This window comes from Chiroxiphia lanceolata, chromosome 6, assembly GCF_009829145.1.
Source record: "Chiroxiphia lanceolata isolate bChiLan1 chromosome 6, bChiLan1.pri, whole genome shotgun sequence".
Classification (NCBI taxonomy): domain Eukaryota; kingdom Metazoa; phylum Chordata; class Aves; order Passeriformes; family Pipridae; genus Chiroxiphia; species Chiroxiphia lanceolata.
Window position 1 is genome coordinate 14,343,648 of NC_045642.1, and position 24,102 is coordinate 14,367,749.

At 38.9% G+C, this 24,102-nt stretch overlaps 1 protein-coding gene across 1 annotated transcript in view; it reads right to left on the reverse strand.

Annotated features, from left to right (window-relative positions):
• The window catches only part of ABCC8 (ATP binding cassette subfamily C member 8), a 79,537-nt gene that overhangs the window by 5,573 nt on the left and 49,862 nt on the right, over positions 1-24,102 (reverse strand). The window contains exons 19-36 of the mRNA XM_032691386.1: positions 22,931-23,029; positions 22,061-22,145; positions 20,735-20,815; positions 18,007-18,144; positions 15,562-15,687; positions 14,798-14,897; positions 14,034-14,281; positions 13,325-13,485; positions 12,079-12,148; positions 11,229-11,386; positions 9,936-10,028; positions 5,787-5,889; positions 4,309-4,422; positions 3,564-3,684; positions 3,261-3,391; positions 2,631-2,709; positions 1,646-1,754; positions 159-262 (exon numbers count right to left, since the gene is read on the reverse strand). Coding sequence (XP_032547277.1) covers positions 159-262; positions 1,646-1,754; positions 2,631-2,709; positions 3,261-3,391; positions 3,564-3,684; positions 4,309-4,422; positions 5,787-5,889; positions 9,936-10,028; positions 11,229-11,386; positions 12,079-12,148; positions 13,325-13,485; positions 14,034-14,281; positions 14,798-14,897; positions 15,562-15,687; positions 18,007-18,144; positions 20,735-20,815; positions 22,061-22,145; positions 22,931-23,029 — 2,120 coding nt within the window. The remainder of the gene's footprint in view (positions 1-158; positions 263-1,645; positions 1,755-2,630; positions 2,710-3,260; positions 3,392-3,563; positions 3,685-4,308; positions 4,423-5,786; positions 5,890-9,935; positions 10,029-11,228; positions 11,387-12,078; positions 12,149-13,324; positions 13,486-14,033; positions 14,282-14,797; positions 14,898-15,561; positions 15,688-18,006; positions 18,145-20,734; positions 20,816-22,060; positions 22,146-22,930; positions 23,030-24,102) is intronic.

Here is a 24,102-nt window from a genome sequence, read left to right on the forward strand (position 1 = left end):
ACGTGGATGTAGAACCTTTGACTGCAGCCAAGCACTTTTTGTCACCTTCCATAAACCTAAAAAGCTCTTTCTTCATCAACTACACTTTTAATAAATAAAGGTGAAACAGGAATGTTGTGAATACTGGAAACAATATTCTCAAAAGGAAGTCTTATTACCTAGGCCCCCAGGTAGTGCTTTCACCACATGCTTGAGCTGTGCTATTTCCAGTGCTTCCCACAGCATGCTGTCAGTGCATTTCTTCTCAGGGTCCAAGTTAAACCTACAGTCAATGAATGGATAATTCAACAACATCAGTCAATAGAAACTTCTGCAATGGATTTCTTCTTTTAGTGTGCTTAGAAACAAATCTGCAGATAATCAGAATCATATGCTAAAGATCTGTGCCTGACTCTGATCAATCATTGGTGTAAATCCACTGAATTTTCCAGACTTAGTTAACATTTACACCAATGTGATTAAGAAGAAAATTTGACACTTTCAGTTGAGCAGAAAGGAAAAAGCTTCCTGTTTTGCAGATATCTTTATGGTTTTATAATTTATTTTGCTCTGAATAAACTAAAGAAATTCTCATGTTTTACTGGAAAAACCTATGACTATACTCAAGTTTAAATTAACACTAATTTTTTAACAAAGGGCAAAAATCTACCCTCTCTCCTTTTAAATCCAGTGCCTCTTTGTTTTTCACTCCTACAGAAACCTTAACAGAATAATCAAGCTTCATACTGTATTATGAAATGCAAGCCTTCAGTGCAAATGAGCAAATCTTGCATTTATGAATAGATGAACATTATTTTAGCTTGTTGTGGCCCAGAAATGATAGCAACAAATGCAAATCTCATATTACATTAGTATATAGAATGATAATAAAAGATTCAATGGTGCATAACACTCTATTTTTATGTTTTACTCCTGCTGTATGTGTTGTGAATGACAGATGCTGGCCTAAATAAATTTTTTAATAGGTTAATTAGCACAACAAAGGTATACAATCACATCATCTTCTTGATGAGAATGAATCGTGCTCTATTCAGGAGATAACCATGAGATCTGTATTAGCATGGAGTCAGCAAACCACAGAAACCTGTATCATTTTCAGTGAACTCTAATGACTTATGTAGAAACTACAACTGCAGGTGATATAACTGTGCACTGAGGATTGTACTATTCTTTTCCCTAGGTAAATGTCATGGACACAGGGAAGGATATTTGTTGGAAACTGGAATTTTTGCCACTGTTTCTACTGCGACCTCTTCTCAGAGAAGTAGAAAGAGAACAAAAAAAAAAAAAAAGGAACTAAGGTGTTTGGTGTCACAGATGAGAGACCAGCTCCAAGAGTAGAGAAGAAACATGGATAGAGGCTCCAGGATAAAACAGACCAGTCTCCCAGCACTTCTCATATTCTATTGCTTTCCCTCTGTCTACATCACTTGGTAGTCTGCATTTTTTCCATCTCCTATTTTAAGACAGTTAGATCAAAGCACAGACAGAAGGCAGTGATCCTCCCTACTCCAACTGAGTAGACTGGAATTGAACAGCTGGGCATAAAAGTGAGTATATAGTATAATTAGAATATATAACTCATATTATATGACATATAAGCAATTACATATTGCTTTATTTATTGATGGTGCTTAATACTTACCGGATCGTTCCACTGAACAAAATAGGATCTTGGAGAATGATTGACAGCCTGGATCTTAACGTCTGTAAGGGGAGCTTAGCAATATCTATACCATCAATGATAATCCTTCCTATTCAAAAGAAAATGGACAGACTGTTTACTGTGCCACACAGCTGCTGGCAAAGACACGGCTCACTTCCAGGCTGAAATGCAGTACAGCAGGAACAGGCCTTGTATCAAATATCCCCTTCACTAACAAAACATGCTTTGGCTAAGCAGCAAACACAACTGCCTGGACACTAAGCCTCAGCTAGAAAGAACATGGAGTATACCTGTAGTATCTTATGAATGATTAGACACACTGCTTAACTGCTTGACCAATATAAACATTTATCTAACAACAAGGTCAGACTTTACTTCAATCAGGGACTAATTACTAGGGGCAACAAGCGTTTCAGAAAGCCAAATTACTGTTGAGCACTGTGAAATTTTATCTCCAAGTACAACTGTCCGGCTCCACATAAGGGCTCTGTGGGTGATGTGGCTGGGAAACGGGCTAACATCTTTTTGAGATGCACTCCGTGAGGCACATGAACATGGCACACAGAGCAGAAAATATGGCAGGAAATTCCGGGGCAGCAGGCCAAACTGCGACCCCCAGTTGCTGACTTTTCTGGGCCCAGCAGATCCCATCTGTGCCTTGGATCTTTCTTTGTGCTTGGACACCTTTCCCTTTTATGCTTTCCTTCCACTGTTGTGATTTAACAGCACAAAAAGCTGTCATCTGTCACTCTTGGACTTTTGCTTCTGTCAAGTAGAATTTTTATTGATCCAGCTTAGGAATGGCACAGCTGTTAGATGACAGATGACATTGGATTTAAACAGGGCCAGAAAGTGTGTCTTGCAGATTCAAAAACCACACTTCAGAGCTCCTGATGTTAAGAAGACGACTACCAAAGCCCCTTCAGGTACTAAGCTTGACTGATACACAGAAGTGTAATCTTACCCTCAAAAGTGTCAACCATTCTGAAAAATGCAAGAGAGAAGGAGGATTTTCCACTGCCTGTTCGGCCGCAGATCCCAATCTGTGTGACACAGAAAGCAGATGAACATCAGGCAAGAGGAAATGGATAATGTCTGTACTTGACACTTCAGAGGAGTGGGTGGAGGAGCTGTTCTGATTCACATGATCCTCTTGTCATCCTGACAGGTCAGTCAAACTGAACTGGCTATAACAGAATCACTGCATTTGCTTTTTGTCTTTAGGGGTCTGAGCTTTTAAGGATAAATCGAGGCCAGTCCTATATATGGGAACAACAGGAGAACAGTAATGATGGGATAAAGGCAAGAGAGCCACATGAGAAAGACGAAAAGTAGGTCTAGCGCAGTAAGAGCTCACTGTCACTTTTTCTGGCACAGTTTGCTGATGGCAGAGCACTGGGATACTGAGGGGGATGTATGTTTAAACATACCAAGCTAACAATCCCCCAGACCCCTTTTCAGTGCACTACACTCTTTGAGAGAAAAAAACCCACTGTAATTCAGTCATCAAAACATTCTGTGGTATGTTTTTTAACTCTGATTTATGTGATGTGCCAGTCTAAAGAGCTTCTCAGAATCACTAGCAGTTCTTTACCTTTTGTCCAGGTGAGATGTGGGCATTGACGTGCTTTAGCACTGGCTTTAAATTGCTGTCATATCGGACACTGAGGTTCTGGATTTGGATTTCTCCTCTGTCTGGCCAGTTCTGGGGAATCTGTGAGGAAGCTGTACCAGGAGCGCAGTGGCAGGGGGGAAAAAAAATAAATTAAAAATCAACCCTCTTGTGATAAAGTAATTGGTCCATTAAGTGATTTACCACAATTTCCATGGTAATACACTACAAAATCATTAAAATTTCAGTAAGCTCATTCTGCATGCTGCACAAAACTGCACTTACAAAGGAGCCCTTCGTAATTTTCAGCTTCTGTTTTGAGAAGGCCATTGATTCTTTTCACTGCACCCAGCTGGATCTCCATGTCAGCCAGGTTACGAACCATCCAATTCAGATAGTTAGACACCTGATGTAAAGCAAATACATGACTAAATTCCAGATTTTTAGTAGTTTGCATCATTTGACCAGCATGCAGTTTATATTCCTACACAGGAATGCCTCAATAAGTGGAAGGTTGTGAACAAACTGTATGGTGCACATCAACAGGGAGGCAACAATGACTAAAGGTTAAATTTCCTAACTGCAGTGCACAGATACTTTGGTAATATGGAGATCTATCTACACCCACAGAAAAGAGGGGGGAAACAATTAAGACAGGTGACAAGACATCATCTTGGTAACATAAGGTTTAACAATCTCGAATGATGTGCCAGGGCATAATTACAATTGATGCACTGAAAATGTATTCTTCACAATGCAAGACAACATGAAAACTATGAAGCAACTTGGCCATGTTTTGTTGACATATTTGAACTAACACCTTTATGTGCATTTTATCTAAAAACTGAAGGAAACATACACTCAAATATGTCAAGCATTAAATGTGAACTGATGTAAGCACAGGGTTTCAGTGATGTTACAGTACCCACTATAGATGTACAGACACCTTCAATCTTCCTGTTCATCTTTGTGCCCTGAAGAATTACAAAAAAATGTTTGGGAGAGACAGAAAGGGTCCCGAGATTCTTACCATAAGAGCATAGGTTAGTCCCAAGCCTACAAGTCCTGAAGTGAGTTTATTATACAGGCAACTGGTAATAGAAGTGACAGCTGCTATGAGTACCACACATGCTCCAATGTACTCCTGAAGGAATATGAATAAGCTCCATCACTATAAGTCTACAAAGGATCAAAACATTCTCATAACTTAGCATATCAAATAACAAAGCCATTGCATATTTTGAAATACAGGCCAAAACCACCATGTAACTCCATACAGACCCTGCCTAGGAAACCATTCTAACTGCCTTTAGTGGGGCCATGCTGTTTGAAAATGCTATTGTAACAATACTCCTAATCTTCTTCTGGAGGAGTCAACACAGATATCTTAAGCACGTAATGGAGGTGGTTGAAACCTTGCAGCTGGGAGGGAAATGTTCACGTGATCCCATCTGTGAGCAGATCCTCTCTCTGTGGCCGATGATGAACCGATGGTAGGCTCAGCTGCTGCTGCTGAATTGCTACCAACCATATTTGTTCAAACAAGCTGTCCTTGCACAGCATGTACCTGTTAGTTGGACTGTGTCCACCCATAATGGGCTTTTGCTGCTTGAAGTTAAATCACTGGCGATTTGACTTCCCACAGACAGTTCTTTGAGTAAAATCGGGTAACAGACTAGAGAACAAACTCTGTAGGAGGGAAACTGTCACTTGTCTGTGTTTGTACTGTTTAGTGATATAGGCATTGATCAGAATTAGGGACTTTGGGTGGTCTAGGCCTGAACATATAAAAGGATAATAACACTTTATTTAAGTCATACTCAATACCTGAACTTAAGTAGCAACAGGTGCCAGATAAAATGGCCTGAAAGTTGAATTAACATACATTTATTACATATAAACGGAGTCCATGTTACCAGAACAGCAGTACTACATCTGCATCTAAAAATCTGATACCACCATCCACAACACAAAATTCCTTGATTTGTGTCTTGGAGAATTATTTTTAATAAACCGTTTCTCATGCCAGGCCACTTAACTGAGCAGGAAACAGGCCAGAGAATATCTTTTGCATTCTTCAGATGACCCCAAAACAGGCACAAACCTATCTACAACCTTCTGCTCATTCAGAGAGCTTCCAAGATGTTGAAATATTCCTAGGGAGCCATAAGGCAGGGACCTGCTGACATTGACTGATACGGTTCCTTCCATAATGGCATCCTGGCTGGTGCCACTGCTCAACTAGCTCTGATCGCTCTTCACACACAGAGGAGCCAATGTGACCTATAAAAACTATTCTTGTCTTGGAAAAACAGCTGCAAGCTATGGGGAAAATTCATACTCCATTCAGGTTCCAAGATGGGTTTGGCACGTGCTCATTACAGTCAGGGAGACATAGAGGGCAAAGGTATAGCTTTGAAACCCCGCTGAGGCTGTTGGATGCCTCAACAGAATCCTTGGAACAAAGTCAAAAATTCACTGTGTACACTCAATAATTAATGTACTTGCCATGCGAACTTCCAGCCAGCGATTGGCAGCTGTAAGGAAAAGGGAAGCAATGTTGTTGGAATCTGTGTATTCGAGAAGTTTTTGTCGAAATTTGGCTTCATACCTAAAAAAAGAAATAAAAAAAAAAGGAAAGAAAATAAAAGACAGGAAAGAAGAAGAATGAAGAAAGAAAAGAGAAGAATAAATGAGTCAGGCCTTGGAGTCTTGGAAAAATGAAAACTACCTTTCAGTTTCTGAGGTATATGCTTATGGGCAGCTTGACAGAGGGTCTAAATCAGAATACCCATAATTCAGACTGACATAATCTGTAGACTCATATTTGACACAGGCAAACTGTATTTGTGTGGTATCTTAATGAGTAAATAAATGTTATTGCTTTGATGAAACTCTGTGGGATTTCAAGATCCCACTGGACATTTTCTGAATGTACTTTATTACATAGTAATTGTGAGAGACAAAAATCTAAAACTAAAAAAAATTAAAATAGTTATGAGAGAAATAATACTCATGAAAAAAGTATTAATGCTGCGGAATGCAGTTTCTCTTCTCACTTAATCATATAAACTCAAGTTTTAAAATTTATATTACTGCAGTGCCTAGAAATTGTAACAATTTGTAAGTATAAACTCAAAGTACCTGCAGTCATAGAGCTCCCATATTAGACAAATATGTTTGTCCCTATCATTAAACAAGTGGAGCACTTTGGAAAACAGAAGTCCGACTACATGGTGCAACAAAAAGTAACAGGCTGCAAAAAACCCTTCCCCTTCCCTTCGAGGAATTAGCCACACTACACAAAGCAGGATTAATGGCAAATAGGTCTGTTTACAGTGTCTTAAAGTGGATCTGCACCCACTCATCCATTTACCTGGGCATATTTATTTTTATATGTGTAAATTCATGTGATGTTAATGATAAACTGTCTCAACAATTATGGCTTATAGTAAACAAGTCTGGCACAAGATTCTTTTCCAGGGTAGTAACAGAAGTTTGAAGGCCTGAAGATTTAGTTTGCTTGCTTTTTTCTTCCCTTTACTACATTAGCAAGTTTAACAAACTTCTCATGTTTCCCTATGAAACTTTATCCCATTTATACCCTTTAGCTATTATGGCTGCAACAAGCAGGTCTCCTTATACTGATATGAAAAAAATAGGACAATGTCTAAGTATGAAGTACAGGACTTGGAGAAGCTTTCATATTTGTTCACTGCAGAGTACTTTAATCCTTCTTCTGAGTACAGTATAATAAAGTTATGATTTTACATAAATCATTTATGATTTTGAGGAAAAGAAATATGTGCCTCTTAGTGGAAAGCTGTTCCCAACTTAGCCATGTGCCAAGACATAAGAGATATGTCTGCTGTGTGCAATGGAGAAGCATAGAATGGCCTGGGTTAGAAGGGACCTTAAAGATAATCTAGTTTCAACTCCTCTGCCACCTTTCACTAGACCAAGTTCCTCAGAGCTCCATCCAGCCTGGCCTTGAACACTTCTGGGCAACCTGTTCCAGTGCCTCACCACCCTCACAGTAAAGAATTTTTTTTTCTAATATCTAATCTAAACCTACTCTCACACTGAAATGATTCCCCTTTGTCTTGTCATTCCATATCCTCATACATGGTCTCTCTCTGTCTTTCTTGTAGGCTCCTTCAAGTACTGGAAGGCTGCAATGAGGTCACTCCAAAGTTGCCTCTTTTCCAGGCTGAAAAAACACAATTCTCTCATAGGAGAGGTTCTCCATCCCTCTAATCAACTTAGTGATCCTTCGCTGGACTTATTCCAAGAGGTAGGTGACTATCCTGTGCTGGGGACCCCAGAGCTGGATGCAGTACTCCAGGTAGGATGCAGTACTCCAGGTGATTTTGCCCCTCTACTCACCAGAATGGAGTAGAGAGGCAGAGTCACCTCTCTCAACATGGCCAGGCTGCTTTGGATGCAGCCCAGGATCTGTGCTGGCTCTGAGCATGTTGGTGTGTTTGCACAGCCCAGAATGGCTGTTCCTGAAAGCAGGCATTTGTGTCACCGTGTCAGAGCTGCTAAAGCCTTGTCTCTCCTCAGGGCTCATTACCCTCAGCGCCCTACCACGCAGAAGTGGCTGTGCTGCTTCTGGAACCAATTCAGTCACACTTAACTTTCGTATGTCAATACCATGAAGAATTACATGATACAGATACACTCAGAAGATGTTAGCTATGCATCATGAGTCAGTCATGCACGTGCATGTGGAATGAGGATCCCAAGAAAGTTACCGCTGTTGCTGGAGCACTGCAGAGATACTAGAATTTCTCTTCAGAAAGTGTCCCCAGATTACCAGGCCTCTCAGAAAACAGACCAGTCTTTGCAGAAGCCTTCACATTTAAATTTTATTGCTCATTTAGCACCAACACGATCTGAAGTGTCAGACAGCAAACTAAATCAGGCCAGGGCATCTGCTGAAGGTGCATTTGTAGGCGCAGCAGTAGCTGTCCTGATCTCCCTCTGGACTTTTTTTATATTTCTTTCCTTATGCATTTTGAGTAAATCCAGGACAGAGAGTTACCAAGGGTAAGGACACTTTGGGAACAACTGGCACCTCGTAACAGAATGACTAGATTCCTGAATTAGTGTTATTTTTAGGGATGCTCACGCTAGCAAGTCTAAACTCCACTCCTGTTAATATGTTAGGCAGCTGAAAAGCTACACAGTCCTAAAAATAGCTGGGTTACCAGCTGATGCAGGAGGCTGGCAGGCAGATGGAATACAAAACTTACTGAAGGCACATAGCTGGCTGGGTCAGAGACACATCAGTTACTGCAAGATTTAAGAAAAAGGAGGCACCAAACACAATTCTTTGACAGAGGGATTAATTCCAAAGTGACAGGAAGAATCAAGAGGGTATGTTCTGAAAGACTGAAAATATTAGCTAGATGGCAATAAATATTATTTTCTGTATCAACAACAGGAAATATACAGTCACAATACTCTAAAGATCCTCTTGATCAAGTAGAAGAATATATGGATAAATGAGAAAAGCAACAATTAAAAGAGAAATTGATTTTCCCAAAAATTTAACATAGGCATAACTGCAAACTTGAGGACACTGTTGGCACTTAATGGATTAAATATTCAGTAACAGTAATTAATAATGGAAAACACTATGCTTTTCTACCACTCTCAGGGAAGCTACCTTCAGTCAATCTTAAATTGGTTGTCCTTTCATTGAGCTATTTATGTCCTATTTAAAACAGTTTAAGAAGAAGTTAACTTTGTGCATTACTTTTATTATAAAATTAAAATTACAGGTTAGGAGAAATAAGCACTACTGTTTCAAAGATAGAAGGGTAACAGTAATAATTAACTGAAAAAACACACAGACATTATCTGAATGAGATGGGTGCAGAAAACAGTTGACTGTGTTTGAGTCAACTGGGAGAAGACAAGAATAGCACTAGTGCAGGGAAAGCATCTGGTAAGCTCAGCAGCAGTTTTATTGGTACCTCTGAAGTATCAGCATGACTTCCAATTTTGTAACACAGATACACAACCCAGGCACATTATCAGGTATTCCTGGGCTGCTCTCCTCTGAGCTTATGTGGATGGAAAAATAAACCAAAGGAGGCAAAGAAACACTTTGTCTCCAGTTTTTGTATTTACAAAATCAGTATAAACACACACATTTTCAGCTAGCAACCTGAAAAACAATGTGGGGTGCTGCTGTATTCTCTGAAGTCAAGCACATGCACAGTTTATCTTACCAGGACATCAACTCATACACAGATTGCTCTGGCATAACAAGTTGGTGCATATTAGTTATGTCATGGAAATTGTCCAAGCCCATAGTCTGCCACAGCACATGCTGTGGTAATTGCAAGCTAATTTAGCTTCTTAAATCACATTTGATCACAAGTCTTTTTTCAGACTGCATACAAGTGTCTGGACAGTAGCCACAGGGCAAATGACACATATTAACTTGTTTTTCTACAGCAACCCCTTCAAATGCAAAATACTTAAAGTTCTTCAATGCTTTAGTGTAGCCCTTACCCATGTTTTGGGGACTCTGGATTTTCCAGGTGATCCCAGTAACAATTACTTATAACTGCACAATTGCAGAACAGCATCAGAGATAAATATTCAAAAGTGAGGTTGTGTATGTTTCTTAAAAAACTATACCTGAAGGCTCGGATGGTGGTAAGACCTTCAACAGTCTCTGAAAAATGGGAGAGCAATGGTAGCTGAGTGCTGTCATCCAGCTGCTGCAGGTCCCTGGAGAGGGTTAGGAAAAGAATTTCATAAAAAGCCAGTTTTATCGTGCAGTTATTCTCTTGAACCAGGCCCAGGGAGTGAAAGGGAATATCATCACAATAATCATAAACATAAAGTTTAGATAAATTGCAAAGCAGTGCCACATGTCCCCAAGCAGGGAATGAAGTCCCCGGGAGGATTTTTCTTTTAACATTGAACTAGCTGGAGTTATGAATGGGCCTTCTCCCTTCACTGCCTTCCCTCCTTTCTCCTATATTCCTGTTTGTTATATTCCATCGTTTATTGATTTAAACACCATTCTGGCTCTATGCTGAATATAAATTTGATGGGATTCTGCAAATAAGAGCTTGAGTTAAGCAGAAGGCAAAATGCATCCCTAGATGACAGCATAACTCCTCACTGAGCTAACAGCATAACTCAAACACTCAACAGAGTAAATGAGAGCACATTAGGTTGCACTTCTCCATGTCATATTTAGTCATCATATCAGTAAAAGCACATGTAGGGTGAAATTCTATTTAGTCTCAGTTTCTTCCAGCAGGAAGTCAATTGGTTGCAGACTCCCTCTCAATCTGTGCATACATGAAGGAATATGCATATTTTTGCATTGCTGCAAACGTTTCTTGAGTGTCATGAGGGGAAAGCTGTTTGACCTTAGAAGGAGAAAAGTCATAGATATGGTTATAATTTTTCATCTTGTTAAAAACTACAAGGCACTCAGAACAGGAGAGGTTGCTTGTGCATGTTGGATTCTTAATGGTCAGCTGTACCACCATGGTTATACTGCATTCTGCAGCCTCTCCCTGGCTTTACAGATTTCCACTTCCACCTGGACAGGCAGACATCAGTTTTCCAGTTCTGTCACCACATTTTCTTGGACATACCCATATTGCAGCCCTTGGAGACAACAGAATCCAACTGGGTTTTTGTCTCCTACGAACTCCAGAAAACTCAGATCATGCACAAAGACTCTGCTCATGCCTCCCAGAAGTTCTGGGAGAGCTCAAGCTCTTGAAGAGCTGCCAACAAAGACACTTGTAAAATGACACTATAGTGGATTTGTCCCACTTTCAGACAGGAACATAGCTTTGACAGGACCAGATTTCATCATGAAGTCTTTCTGCACTGTAATTCTGCAATGCACTACTCATGCACTGCAGATGTTTCTATTGCCAGAATTACATTGGTTTATGTTCTTACCGTGAGGCGACTCGGAAGTACTTCTGGATGAAGTAGCACATGATTGCAAGGGGAACCAGGGCAATGAGGAACATGGGTGTGACGTATGAGATGACAGCAAGGGCAGATACACACAGCAAAGTGGAACGACTCAAGCACTCCAGGGTAGCTGGAATGTGCTGGATAAAGAAGAAAAACCGCACAGAAACTTCCATAACATACCAAGTTTAAGCCATCATTATTTCATTTTCCTCTCTCCCACTTGCACAAGGAATAAAATTTTTGAGGATTTGAAGCACTAAGCATATAGGTCTGCTCTTGAATTTACTGCTGGGTTTTGGGAACACCTGAAGGGATTCCTGTGGGGCTGCTCCACATGTCTGTATTGTGGAGCACAATCCTCATGTCAGACAATTACAGATGGATGCAAGAGACGATTTTAGCAGCTGCATCAATCCTATGAACTGGCAGTGCAGTCTGGAGTAAATAATGATAACGTGAATTTCAATAACTTCTATTTTAGGCAATAACATTTGCCTTTTTCTCATTTCATTTGCTCATATTGTGAAATGAATGTGTTTACCCACTTTCAAAAAAAATTAGATACTGTTTAATTTGGAGATATCACTATGGATCTAATTTCGCTTCCCCTTTCCATACAGGGCATCTTAATAAAATAAATGGTTTTTCAATGTGCATTTAAGATGAGGAACTAATTCAGAACTGAGAAAATCATGATGCAAATTGATATAGTCAAAAATATAGTTAATCAGTGAGCTTTATCTAATTAAGTCTATAATAAATGAAACTTCAGTCTTTCAGATTGAGAAAGACAGAATAACTTGGGAGCTTGAATATATTTATTCAGTACCTGGTCAATGGTATTGCAGTCAGCTGAAAACCTGTTCAATATACTTCCCAGAGGTGTTGTTTCAAAAAACCTAAATCGCAACAAGGAACAGCAAAGATTGCAATACTGATATTAGAACTGGTTTAGTTTATTTTTTTGTCTTACTTAAGCTTGGTACTATATCACAGAAACAAGCAAACAGATTGACAGCTACAGTAAAATTCCTTATTCTTCCCAGTAATCACGGCTTTCCTATAGAATAGCAGTCTGGAATGTACAACCACAAGCATCAACTCAATTACCTAGAACCTACAAGAAACCTACAACTGCAAGCACACCCTCAGCTCCCTCTACTGCCTAAGGTATGCACATCATATGATTACACTTGAAAAAATCCTTTCAGATTTTGATTTGAGGCTCCTTCAATTCATGAAAAATGCAAAACAAGTTAAATTGGAGTGCCTTGCATTTTTATGGGAACAGAAATGCATAACTAAGAAGAACTGTTGGAATAATATATTAAAAGGCATATGGATATGCAAAATGCAAACAACATTATTGCTCTGTAATTTTTTACTGTTCCATAATTCATGTTGAACCTGAAGTCTAATTCTATCCTGGGGAGAAAAAAATAAAGTGAGGTTTGCCATGTATGTTATTTCTCTGTGATTTCTGGGTCAAATACAGTTAGCATAGAAATAAGATGGTATTTTTCCTAATGTCCAGTAAGAGCTGCAGGTTTGAATCAAGCTGCAACTTTCCTGTCATGCACAGGAAAGAAAGTTTCTGGAAGCAACAAAGGCCTTCACTGTTATCTGTGCATCCCAGTGTCCTCTAATGATGCTGGTAATGACACTTGTCTAAACTCATTATCTTTCATTGACTTGCACAGTTGCTGCCTGACAGTAAATATTTCCAGTGATTAAGATGATAATGCAGGCTATGAATTTACTGTACAACATATTGATCAATAATTGTGTTTTCTCCCTAATTAAAACAGCAAAGAGAAATTAAACATTCAAGGAAGTAAATCTCTGAAGTCACAGTCAGGCAGGAGAGGCATTTGTCTCTGTATCCAGGAACTCAAGCGGCCTGGGTACCATTTTCAACAACTACTCGGGAATTTGATACCTGGTGATTTTCAAAGACATGTTAAAGAAACGTGATGCACAGTTACTTCTGAATAAAACCTGTACTTAGAAGGCTGCCTTGAAGTAAAGAAGACAAAATCACTACAATACAATTCGTATAACAATCAGAGAAATACCTCATTGGAGCCAGAATGATTTTATTTAGTAAAGCAGAGTGTAGCTTTTTGGTGACTTTCAATCCAGTCCACTCCACTGCTATTGATGTGACAAGACATAATACGATGCCAAGGCAGCAGAGAATGCTGAAAACTTTAGAATATGGAGAATGGTCGAAATCCTAAGAAGCAAAGAGTAACACAATTATTCACTTTAAATTATGTTTAAAATTTATTGTAAACACACAAGCACAAGACTGAAAAAACATAAGGAGTAAATTCTTTTTTCCTCCCTAAATTAAACTGTCCATGATTTTTACTCAAGTCACAACTTTTTATCCTTTGGAGAGTGAAGTGTTTGCATGAAAATAAGAAATTAATAAGAAAATTAAAATCAAAGAATACTACAAAAAGCCCTGCTTGCAGTGATAATGCAACGGTACAGGAAAAATAAAAAAGACTTATGATATCAAAATTACTTTAGAGACCAGGGTTTAGGTATATCAGCTACGTGACAAAAATACAACAAATCTAGCAGAACAACACACCAAACTTAACTGTTAGTTTTACTGCACTGTGTACCCAAAAATGTACTGAGCTTCAAAATACTCTGGAGCAGCTCTTTTACTAGAAATATAGTGCATCACACACAACTCCTGGAGCAGAGGCCGACCATGGGAGAACACCACCAGTTAGATCATAAGAGAAAGGTGAACAAGGCATTGCATACCGTGCAGACAGAGCAGTTTTTCATCTCTGGTTCCAGCCTGTTAGTGATGACAGCCTCGGTCCAGAGTGCCAGGCAGTAGTCAATGGCCACCATCACCGTGTGCTTCAGCAGCTGGGACAGGACTAGCAGTGGCAGGAGGAGGATTCCTGCTGCACTGAGGTACTTGCCACAGGCTCTCCAGGGCATCTTTGCTCTCTGGTGCAGCACAGAAGACAAGTTGTCTTCATCATCACTTTCTGTTACTTCTTCTGCAACGTGCAAGAAAAAGGTACAGCCACACTGACTTATTCGTGCATACTTTTCATCAGAAGTGAAAAGCGGCAGCTACAAACCAGGTCTTACAGTACAGGATAAAGAGTGGCTTTAAGGTGAAAGTACCTGCTCAGGCATGCATGTATTAACCTGCTAAAGTTTGTAGTAATGCATGCTAAGAAGCTACAAAAAACCTCAGCACTTGGTGATCGATTTCTTGAACCATGTTTTTGCAATTTGAAAGTAGTGACTTCAATATTATTCTTTGTTCATTATTAAATCACATTCACATATAAGAAAAAACCTCAAGTTTGGAGGAAGTTATGACCTGGGAATGCCTGCAATCACTGTAGTCCAGAGGTGAAAGCAATGGAAACATCACTCTTACAAATCATGACCCACATGGAAAATGATTTGTTCTCCTGCCAGTTTGAATGATGTTAATTCATTCTAATATAATTTAACTGTGAAACAGTAATGTACTATCCATGGGTTCAAAGGGTGCCCTTTACCTTCGTCCTCTTCATCATCTTTCAGCAGTGCTTCACGGGAATACATAGTCCTCCGGAGATTTGTTCTTTCCAAAACAGGGTTTTCCTCAACAGTGGTTTCCTAAAAAAGAGATGGTTCATGTATTTTCAACTAGAGGAAAAAAAATTACTAGCTGTGATAAAATTGTTTCCATTCGGTAAAAAATACAAGTGAAAATCTCACAGCAGGCAACCATAAGTGAAGGATTTGCTACATCTGTGTAAAACCAAAGGACATAAATTAAATATCTAACATTAATTTCAGGTTGTCAGTCCCAACTGCTTTGGAATCTTAACTTTGACAATTATTCCTGACTTAATAAGAACCAAGATTAATATCTCATTCTTCCTGTGTCATAGGATGAAAGGAAAAACATCATGATATAGGCACATCTGAAAAGCTTTTACCCAGTGCAATGAGTAAATTCAGGCATATAAAAACAATTGCCAGTATTAGCAATGCTTTTCCTAAAATGGCCCTATTTAATATTCCTTAGACAAGAATATTTTGATAGGGTTCCCTAACAAAAATGGATTAGAACAGAATCAAGGAAGTATGAGGTGTCCAGATGAAGGAATTTATCTTAATAGATAAATAATAATGCTAACACTAATAGGACATTCATATTAAGTTAGATACCACACACAGCATGTCAACCCTTGCTAATGCTTTCAACCTAAGCAAAAAAAAAAAAAAAAAAGGACACATTTTCTTGTATATATTGATTGCCCTTCCCATCAAAAACCTTTTCCAGCTCTTGGTCTTGTCGATTCATTAATGTCTTCCAGTGTTCAAAAAGCTCAGTCTCTGATTTCTGAATGTCCTTGAGTGTTCCTTCTCTCTGGATGTAACCATCTTTCATTGCAATTATCTAAAAAGTTAGAAACACAAGTGGTGAGATAAATAGCCCAGGTATGCCTATTAATTTTAAAGTTATGTTGCTGTGCCTTGACAGGATTTTCTCTTCTCTTAAATAAATAATATTTTTGCAAACGAATCTGTCTTCTAAAAGGACAGTGACATTATCTCTTGACTCTACCCTTCACTGAAGGTGCTGCAAAAAACCAGAACTCTCATTTTCAGAAAAGAAGGCTGCTTTTAAGAAAGAAGAATGGGATCTCTGTCAACAGACAGGGGGGCACATTACTCTTCCTAAATACAAGTCATTAGCAAGATAAGATTTTAGAGTTCTCCTACCTCCTAAAAGGAAAAAAGCTTTTAGGAGCACACTGTGTGCAGTATGTTTTGACCTCATTCAGGCAATTAGACATGAGCATGCTGGCTCCCTCTGTTTGGTACCACGGACTGATAAGGAAGACCTAGGGAATTTGAATCCATGAAGCTTTAAAAGCATAAATTGTCGACACAGTTTGAAAGGAATTATATATGCAAGACAAAGTCCGAAGAGAATGGTTTTCGGGTTTGCATCAGTGTAATTACATTATATTCATGGTGTAACTACCTTCACTTTAGATCTGACAAGGAGAATTGGAAAATGAGGCGTGCAGATTGCAAACCCACATGACATCATTAAAAAATAGTTAATGCAGCAGTTATTTTTCTCTCTCCCTGGAAGCTCAGAAATTTCCATGGGTAGGGTGTGGGGAAATAATCTTTTCTGCTTATTGCTAAGAATTTACACCAGAGCAAAGGTAAAAATGGAGCAAAACAAGGATTTTTTTGTGGTCAGTGCATTCAGGAAACCTATAATTGGATTGGACCTTGAATTCTTCTGAGGGTTTTGCTACAAAGATTTAGGAGGCCATCACATAGACTTCAAACAATATTTTTATTTAAAATTCCTTAATAGAACAAGTATTCTCTCTTCACTCCACTGGCTAAGGCTTAATGACACTTGTACTAGGAATGAAATCTGAACTATTTGATAATAAGTATCTTTAAATGATAAAGTTAATAAAAATCCTTTCTGTCCTACAGGCTGCTTGGAACAATATATATAATAAAATTACTGAAACACATGTAGAAGATAATAAAATGAAGTAAGCTTCATACACTTCCCAGAACACCAAGACCTAGAAATGGGTCTGACATTCGCAGAGAAAATTAAAATGATTATACTGACACAAGGTCATAACTGAGTATATTTTTAAAAAATGCAAATATTTAACAATAAAAAAGAAGTTAAAATTGACTTCATAGGGAAGATAAGAAGTCAGAAAATTACTGTATCCTGAGAGACACTAAGCAGAAAACCAGACCTGGTTTTGAGAACTCAAAGGTGTACAACTGAGGGACAAGGTCACAGCAGACACCATAAAGGACAAATGCTGCCCACCAAAAACATGGTCAAAACAAGATTAATGTCTCTCTGCAACTTTATACCAAGCCAATATGAAGCACAGGCAGCAGCTGAAATATGATTATTTCTTGAGACAAGTAAACTGCTGCTGTAGTCTGTGCAAGCTGCAGAACAGAGAGAAGTCCTGCTAGGAGGTATAACTGCAGTCATCAATCACCAGGGGCAAGGAGACCTGGGATGCTGTAGCTGGATAACCATAGGAGAACTAAGTGCAAGGCCAGTGCGTACCAATGAAATAAAAAAAAAAAAACCAAAACAATCTGAAAACCCAAACTTCCTTCTTCATCTTTGACATTTCCAATTACAAACCTTCATTTTTTTTCCCTGTAAACTACAGGATATAACAAAGAAACCTAACAAAACAATCAAACATTACATATTTCTTAAAATCTTACCAATATACAAAAGGTAAAGATGTTCTTGATATATTATATATTAGTACTAACCACAAGGAAACACTGGTATTTTCCTTATATTTCCATGTACCTCAATACCCATAAATGCACCTTCTTCTGTGACAGCACAAATTCCTAGTAACATCCCAGCAAAGTCAAATGTGTTACTCAAACATTTCATTGTTTTGAGATTAAAAAAATGAGCAGAATTTTTCAATAGGGTGTTGGATACTCAATATTATTTTAAATCCAGTCTGCTTTCACAAGTGTTTTAAGTAGCAGCTCTATGAAAATCCAACCTGTTTAGGTGTTCTAAGATGGGAATCTCAAAATTATGGCACCCCTAACTCAATGGCCAATTTGCAAAAGATCTTTATTGTATATCTTCTCATTAACTATGAAAGCATTCTTTGAAGCAAGACATGTTTGTGCCATGTTCTTGCCTCCTCAGAAAAAATGGGAAGAGCTTTCTTACCCAGTCAGCATGGGGCAAGTACTGCAGCTTGTGAGTCACCAGCACAATGGTCCGCTTGTCTTCCCGCAGCATTTTCAGGATCCCTTCTTGCATGAGATGATCACTCAGGTGGATATCCAGGGCAGAAAATGGATCATCCTGTCATGAAGATAAGGGGTCAGCTTCTAGAGCCACAGCTTCAGGGATTTAAGGAAACTGATAGATTTCAATACCAGTAAAAGTAATTAGATCAATACAGACATATAAAAGAAGCCCCAGAAGATCTAAATTGTGCCGAGGAATGGTTTTCTTAAATTACATAACACCAAACCTTGAACTGTCTTTTTGCAGTGATCACTCAGACACATGGTAATGCCATGACTTTTTAAAGGCTTTCTTGGGACCTGGTCCTGCCTCCAGATGTGTTCATGGCCCACATCACAGCAGCACACGGTGTCTGTCAGGCTCGAGACAATGCCCCAGTGTGGGTCTGTGGCAGGTATTGCATAACTGCTCCAGGGTCAGGGCCAACGAACACATTTTCATTTCCTTTGTACATAATTGCCTACAGATTTTTTTTTTCTTAATTCATAAATCAATAATCTATTAACAATGAATCACAAAAAAAAAAAATCACAAAAAGGAGCAATATTGGTCATTTTGATGCCTCATCTCAGACGTTTGATTTATGACCCAGATTACCTTACTGAATCAATGAATTATAGGCAATTCATTTAGTCATAAGCTAATCTGTACCATCTTTTGGGGAACTTGTTTACCTAATCCTATTTACATGAAATTACAAACCTTGTCATTTGATGTGATATTTCTGCTTCCAGTAGTGATACTGGCTGTAGGATTTACTTAGTATTATTATTTCATGCTAATATATTACACTAAACCCAGGCTTTCTTGAAAATCAAATTTGGTTTTTTTTTTCTCCAAGGATTTGTTGATAAAGTAGGGTTGAATTTTAATTAATTCTGCTTTCTTGGTGACATCACTGCCACCCGTTAGTTAGGGAGAGGTATAAGGAAAGAGGTGAGTGCTTTAGAAAATCCCCTTAAATTTTTATTCCCTTAAATTTAGCAACAATTTCTATCGTGACTGTATTAGACACTTTAGTATTGTTGCTTTCATGCATCTACAAACCCAAATATACACGAAATCGACAGTAAGATAAATATGACCGCTGAAATCTTAATAAATCAGAGCATCATAACACAAAGCACCTAAATAGTGCTTTTGAAACACAGTAACTTCTAACTGTGATGTTCAATTTACTCTCAAAAATGTATGTGCAACTGTGTGTCCACTGAGATCATTGAACAAGGACGTGTGTTGTCAGCTCTGCTGCTGCAGTCTTCCAATCTAGCACAGCCCCAAACACCATTCCGAGCCCAGGGTCTGTGCACAGCCATCTTCAGTGTGACACTGCACCTCTGGGGACTGGCACTGCCAGCTCACAGAACACAAGAATGCACCGTGAAGTCAGGTGAGGCTGCTCATTAAGGCAGCACTCACCACATATATGTTTATAATGATACATTGATAACAAGAGACCTGAAAAGATTCAGTTCATGCTACAGGACTAGTCTGATACGGACTAACAAATAAATGTAACAGTGAATGAACGTAATTAAGAAAAAAATAAGCAATGAATCATCACATGACCTTTTCTCACATCTGCAATTATCACAAGAAGTTTAACAAATATTACATTCATACATGTAAGAGAGAAGTTTCATGAGCATTTGTCCACAAAACCAGTCTTAAAAGAACTGACTATTTGCAAATAACATAAGGGATTCCTGATTATTTTCTTTAAATATTAGGAACTGGAAAAAAGTTTATTTGTAGGTGGTTTTAAATTATCAAACCATACGAGAACCTGCTACTATCAGGAGGTTATTGAGTGTCCTTCACAAAAGGGGCAAAACGGAATTACAGCCTGACTGGATCTGCTGATTTGCAGCACCTGGCCCAACAACTCTTTACTCTCCTGCACTCTGATCATTGCCTGGAAATACCCGACACACGAAGCAAGCACATCGTGGTCAGCCTAATTACAGGGAAAGGTCTAAGTAACCTCCCAGACTTTTAGGGATGACCTCTAATGTGCACAGCTTTTCTAATCCCATGTGACTCATGTCTCACTGTCATAACAGCTGGATTCAAACCTCCTAGAAAACTGAGCTAGAGAAGGAAGTCCTAAACTGGAAAGCCATCAAGCTCACTACTCGTGAGTATGTAGGATGCATCTGTTTTCCCACCTATGAAGCTGTTAGAGCCTGCTCTCACTCCTTTTTCTATAGCATGTCTGTTGAAGCTGGGACAGGATATACAATGTGCAGTTCAGGGAGGAAAATCAGCTTAGTTTGTTGCAGAAAGGAAACACCCCAGACACAAGACAACATTAATTTTAGACCTGAGACGGCTTGGGAATTTTATGAATACAGTTAAAATTACTAAATTTCCAAAGATAAAAACAGGGGTCAAAAAGAATTTTCAATATACTGAGAGGGGAAGCATCAGCATTTCAATTTGTAATACCCACCTATCTGTCTGTCTGCAGCGTTTACAAAATGCTTCTTAACCTGCAGGCTAGCTAACAACAGATATAAAATAAACACTGCACATTTGGCTTGGCTCAGTGAAACACAGTGTTCAGTGTGTGACCCCTGAAGTACTCTAAATGCTTGCATCTCGTGCCTCTGCACGGAGCATAAACATAAGGGCACCTACTCACCAGGAACACAACATTTGTCTGCTGGTAAAGTGCTCTTGCCACGCTGATACGTTGGCGCTGCCCTCCAGACAGATTAATACCCTGGAGATAAGCAGGAGAAAAACAATCAGTTAAAAAAGCATCAACTGAATATTCATATTCTGATTGGAGTACTCAAAGCAGAATCTCTGGGCAAAGAAACCCAGAGAAATCTTTCAAAAGCATGGAGCTGCAATTCAGCTGGGAACATAGGACACAAACTGTTAGAGAAGCCAGAGCATTCCATAAGGGGCTGTGTTCCATACAGAGGGACATGAAATGTTTAATGGTTGTGGTGACACAATGCTGTAGGTGGCACAGATATTCTGCAGGCAGCCTAAACTACACTTGTGCTGAAAAGTTAGCCTTGCGAGTCTGGCTGTGTCCTGGGCTTATTTTTTTCAGTTTACTATATGTTGTAATGCTAAATCAGCTTCATTTTATACTATAATCAGTAACTGCTAGGTGGGAGGTCAGATGATGCTGACATGGACATTATGGACATTTCCTGGTTGCTACTGTACTTCTTTTGGCCTTCAGTCCCCTGCTGCCACCTTGCTTTAAGTTATTTATATTTCCTGTGATCCACCTGTAGTTTCACAAACACCTTAAGCTCTCACAAGCCAGCACTGCTGCCAAAAGATGCTCTCTCACCTTCTCCTTCCCCCGTTGAAAATATTTGTTTGGCTACACAATGAGCTGGGTTTGGAACTATTCAATTTAAAATTAACATGGCAGCCAGTGCAGAGATTAGGCATGGAAATGTTTCCTTAATTTATCTGTGTGGGGGTGGTTTGTGTGTTGGGGCGGGGTGGCAGCTGGGTTCTTTTATTTGTTTGTGCCAGTGCCAGTATATGCTAGAGCAAATTATTTACAAATTTGTGACTTCTGTTTCCTTTCCTGTCACTTCTTAGTCTTCCTTGATGTGATAAAGCTTAATTTGCTGCTGATTAAACACCTGCCCTTTGGTAAATGAAGGGGCTCTAAAAAATCTGTGTACTACTTATTTTTATGTTACTCCTAAAGAAACCAAAAAATGCCCTGTAAAGTCAGGATATCTGCAATAGCAGCTGCAGAATAGTCAAACATTCTGATAGCACCACATTTAAATCACTGCACCTCACATAAATGACAGTATTTCCATGTTTACTGAGCAATGAGCTTTCAGACTAATGACCCAAACATACACTTAACTAAAAGATTACCTTTGTTGCCAAATAACCCATAAGATTTTAAGAACACCACAAAATAATAAAACCCCCTCTATATATTTAAAACAAAAATAGAAGCCTGTAGCTGTTTACTGACCCTCTCTCCAATCTGGGTTTGGTCTCCATGAGGGAGAATGTCAATATCAGGCTGGAGAGAACAAGCATCAATTACTGCTTTGTACCTGCGGAAACAAAAAGGGCAATGCAAAATCCACACACATACTGCTAAAGAAGCACATTTCCTACCTGCAGAGGAACAAAAATTAACCAGCTGGAAAAATCACACGGTGGAAAACATATTTGTTGCCCACTAATTGTTCTAATGGGATCTCTTTCAATCACAGGTAAGTAAATAAGATTTCAGCTAAGAAAAAGGATCTTAGGTCAGCTTCCCAATTAAAAATGTTAAATAGTTAAACCCTGGAAACACAAACACAACTTCTTCCAAGGCATATTGCTATTCTTTACCATTTAATTTTTTTCATGCTCAGGGCCTTTGTTTCTTGCTTCAATATCCAAGGATGACAGAAAAAAATGTGTGTAGGATGTGAATACATAGTCAACCACTTCTTTTAAGGATGAGGGGATGGAATATCAGCAATTGACTCCTAAATATTTTAGGATGTTTAGTGGGCATTTATACTGAGTAAAAAGGCAGCCCATTAATCCTTTACAAACAACATTCCCACTCCCAAATACCTAATGTCCTCCTAGGTGAGTTAAACTAGCCAATTAGGTGTGGGAATACTGCATGCTAGACAAACATGGTTCTTGGAAATGAAAACATTTGTACACTTAAGTTCAAGTGAGACATTCAGGAAAAACATGGTCAAAGGGGGATTGTCATATTCAGGCAGGTGCAGTACGTTTGTTAATAGAGGGAGATGGGCACCTATGCTTGACCCACACAACCTCTATATTTAAGGAAAAGGGGAGTAAAACACATAACAGGGCTGGAACCTGTTACCTCTGTTTGTTAAAAGAGCTTTCAAACGTGATATTCTCTTCCACTGTGGCATTGAGCAACCAAGGCTTCTGGGATGCATATGCTACTGAGCCTCTTTTCCTGGAAAAAACCAACCAAACAAAAAGTTGTTCCCAGCTTACCAGTGCAGTAGGTGGTTTTGGAAACCATTTTCTTGTAAAGGAAGAAATTGGCAATTACTCTTCAAAAATGCTGGCTTTCATTTCTTTTCTTTAAGTCAATCAATAGCTTTCCCATTACAGAAATATATAAGATGTTAACTTTCCAACAGAATACTGAAATTGTTCACCCAACTGAATTTCACTTTGTTCCCTCTTTTTCTGCTGTGAAGTGGGTTTTGGAGAGGCTAGCTCAGTAAAACTGCCTCTTGAGCAGTGTGGATGGCAGGAAGGAAATTACAAGAGACTGAATCCCAGCTGTTTGGATAAATTAATTAAAAAAAATATGGACAGCAGATCACTAGTTAAACAATACATTTCAGGGGGGACATTCTAAAAAGGTATTTTTTAAGTGTTTGAAAATGACCCAAACAACTCCACACGTGCACAAATATCCACCCTAAACAGATATATTTTCCCCATTCTAATCAGAGACCTAGAGTAACAAAGTAAATGGGTGAAATATTTCTATGCCTATAAAGGAAAGAAAACAGAACACAGACAAAAAATATTTCCTATATTTCCCCGCATGGAATTGCCCTCAATATATATCATCAGAAGGGGACAACTTACCAGGTATAGTCAACAGGATCTCACCATGCACATATTATTTCACAGGAGTTATTACTGCTAATTAAACATAAAAGTATCTGCCTACTAGTGAAGTAGTAGTGCTTTCGTTGGCTGTGGTGCACTAAGCACCTCAGTAAGACAGAGCTGGGAGAAAGGCAACAGCTTTTGTTAGAACAACTGATACTGTTGGAAAAATCATTGGCATATCACCATTTTTCCAGAAAAAGGCCAAAAGGGGGGATCATACGCCTAAAAGCATATCTGTTTCCTTTCTAGCTATATCAGCTAATCCAATAAGGAGATAGGATCTCTCACTCAAACGTGGCCTTTGTCTGCTAGACAGCCATTACAGCAGCCTCCTTCTAGTCAGATCTGAAAGCAGTTGAAACCATGAGCTGCCAAAATAGACTTTATTTTTCTTTA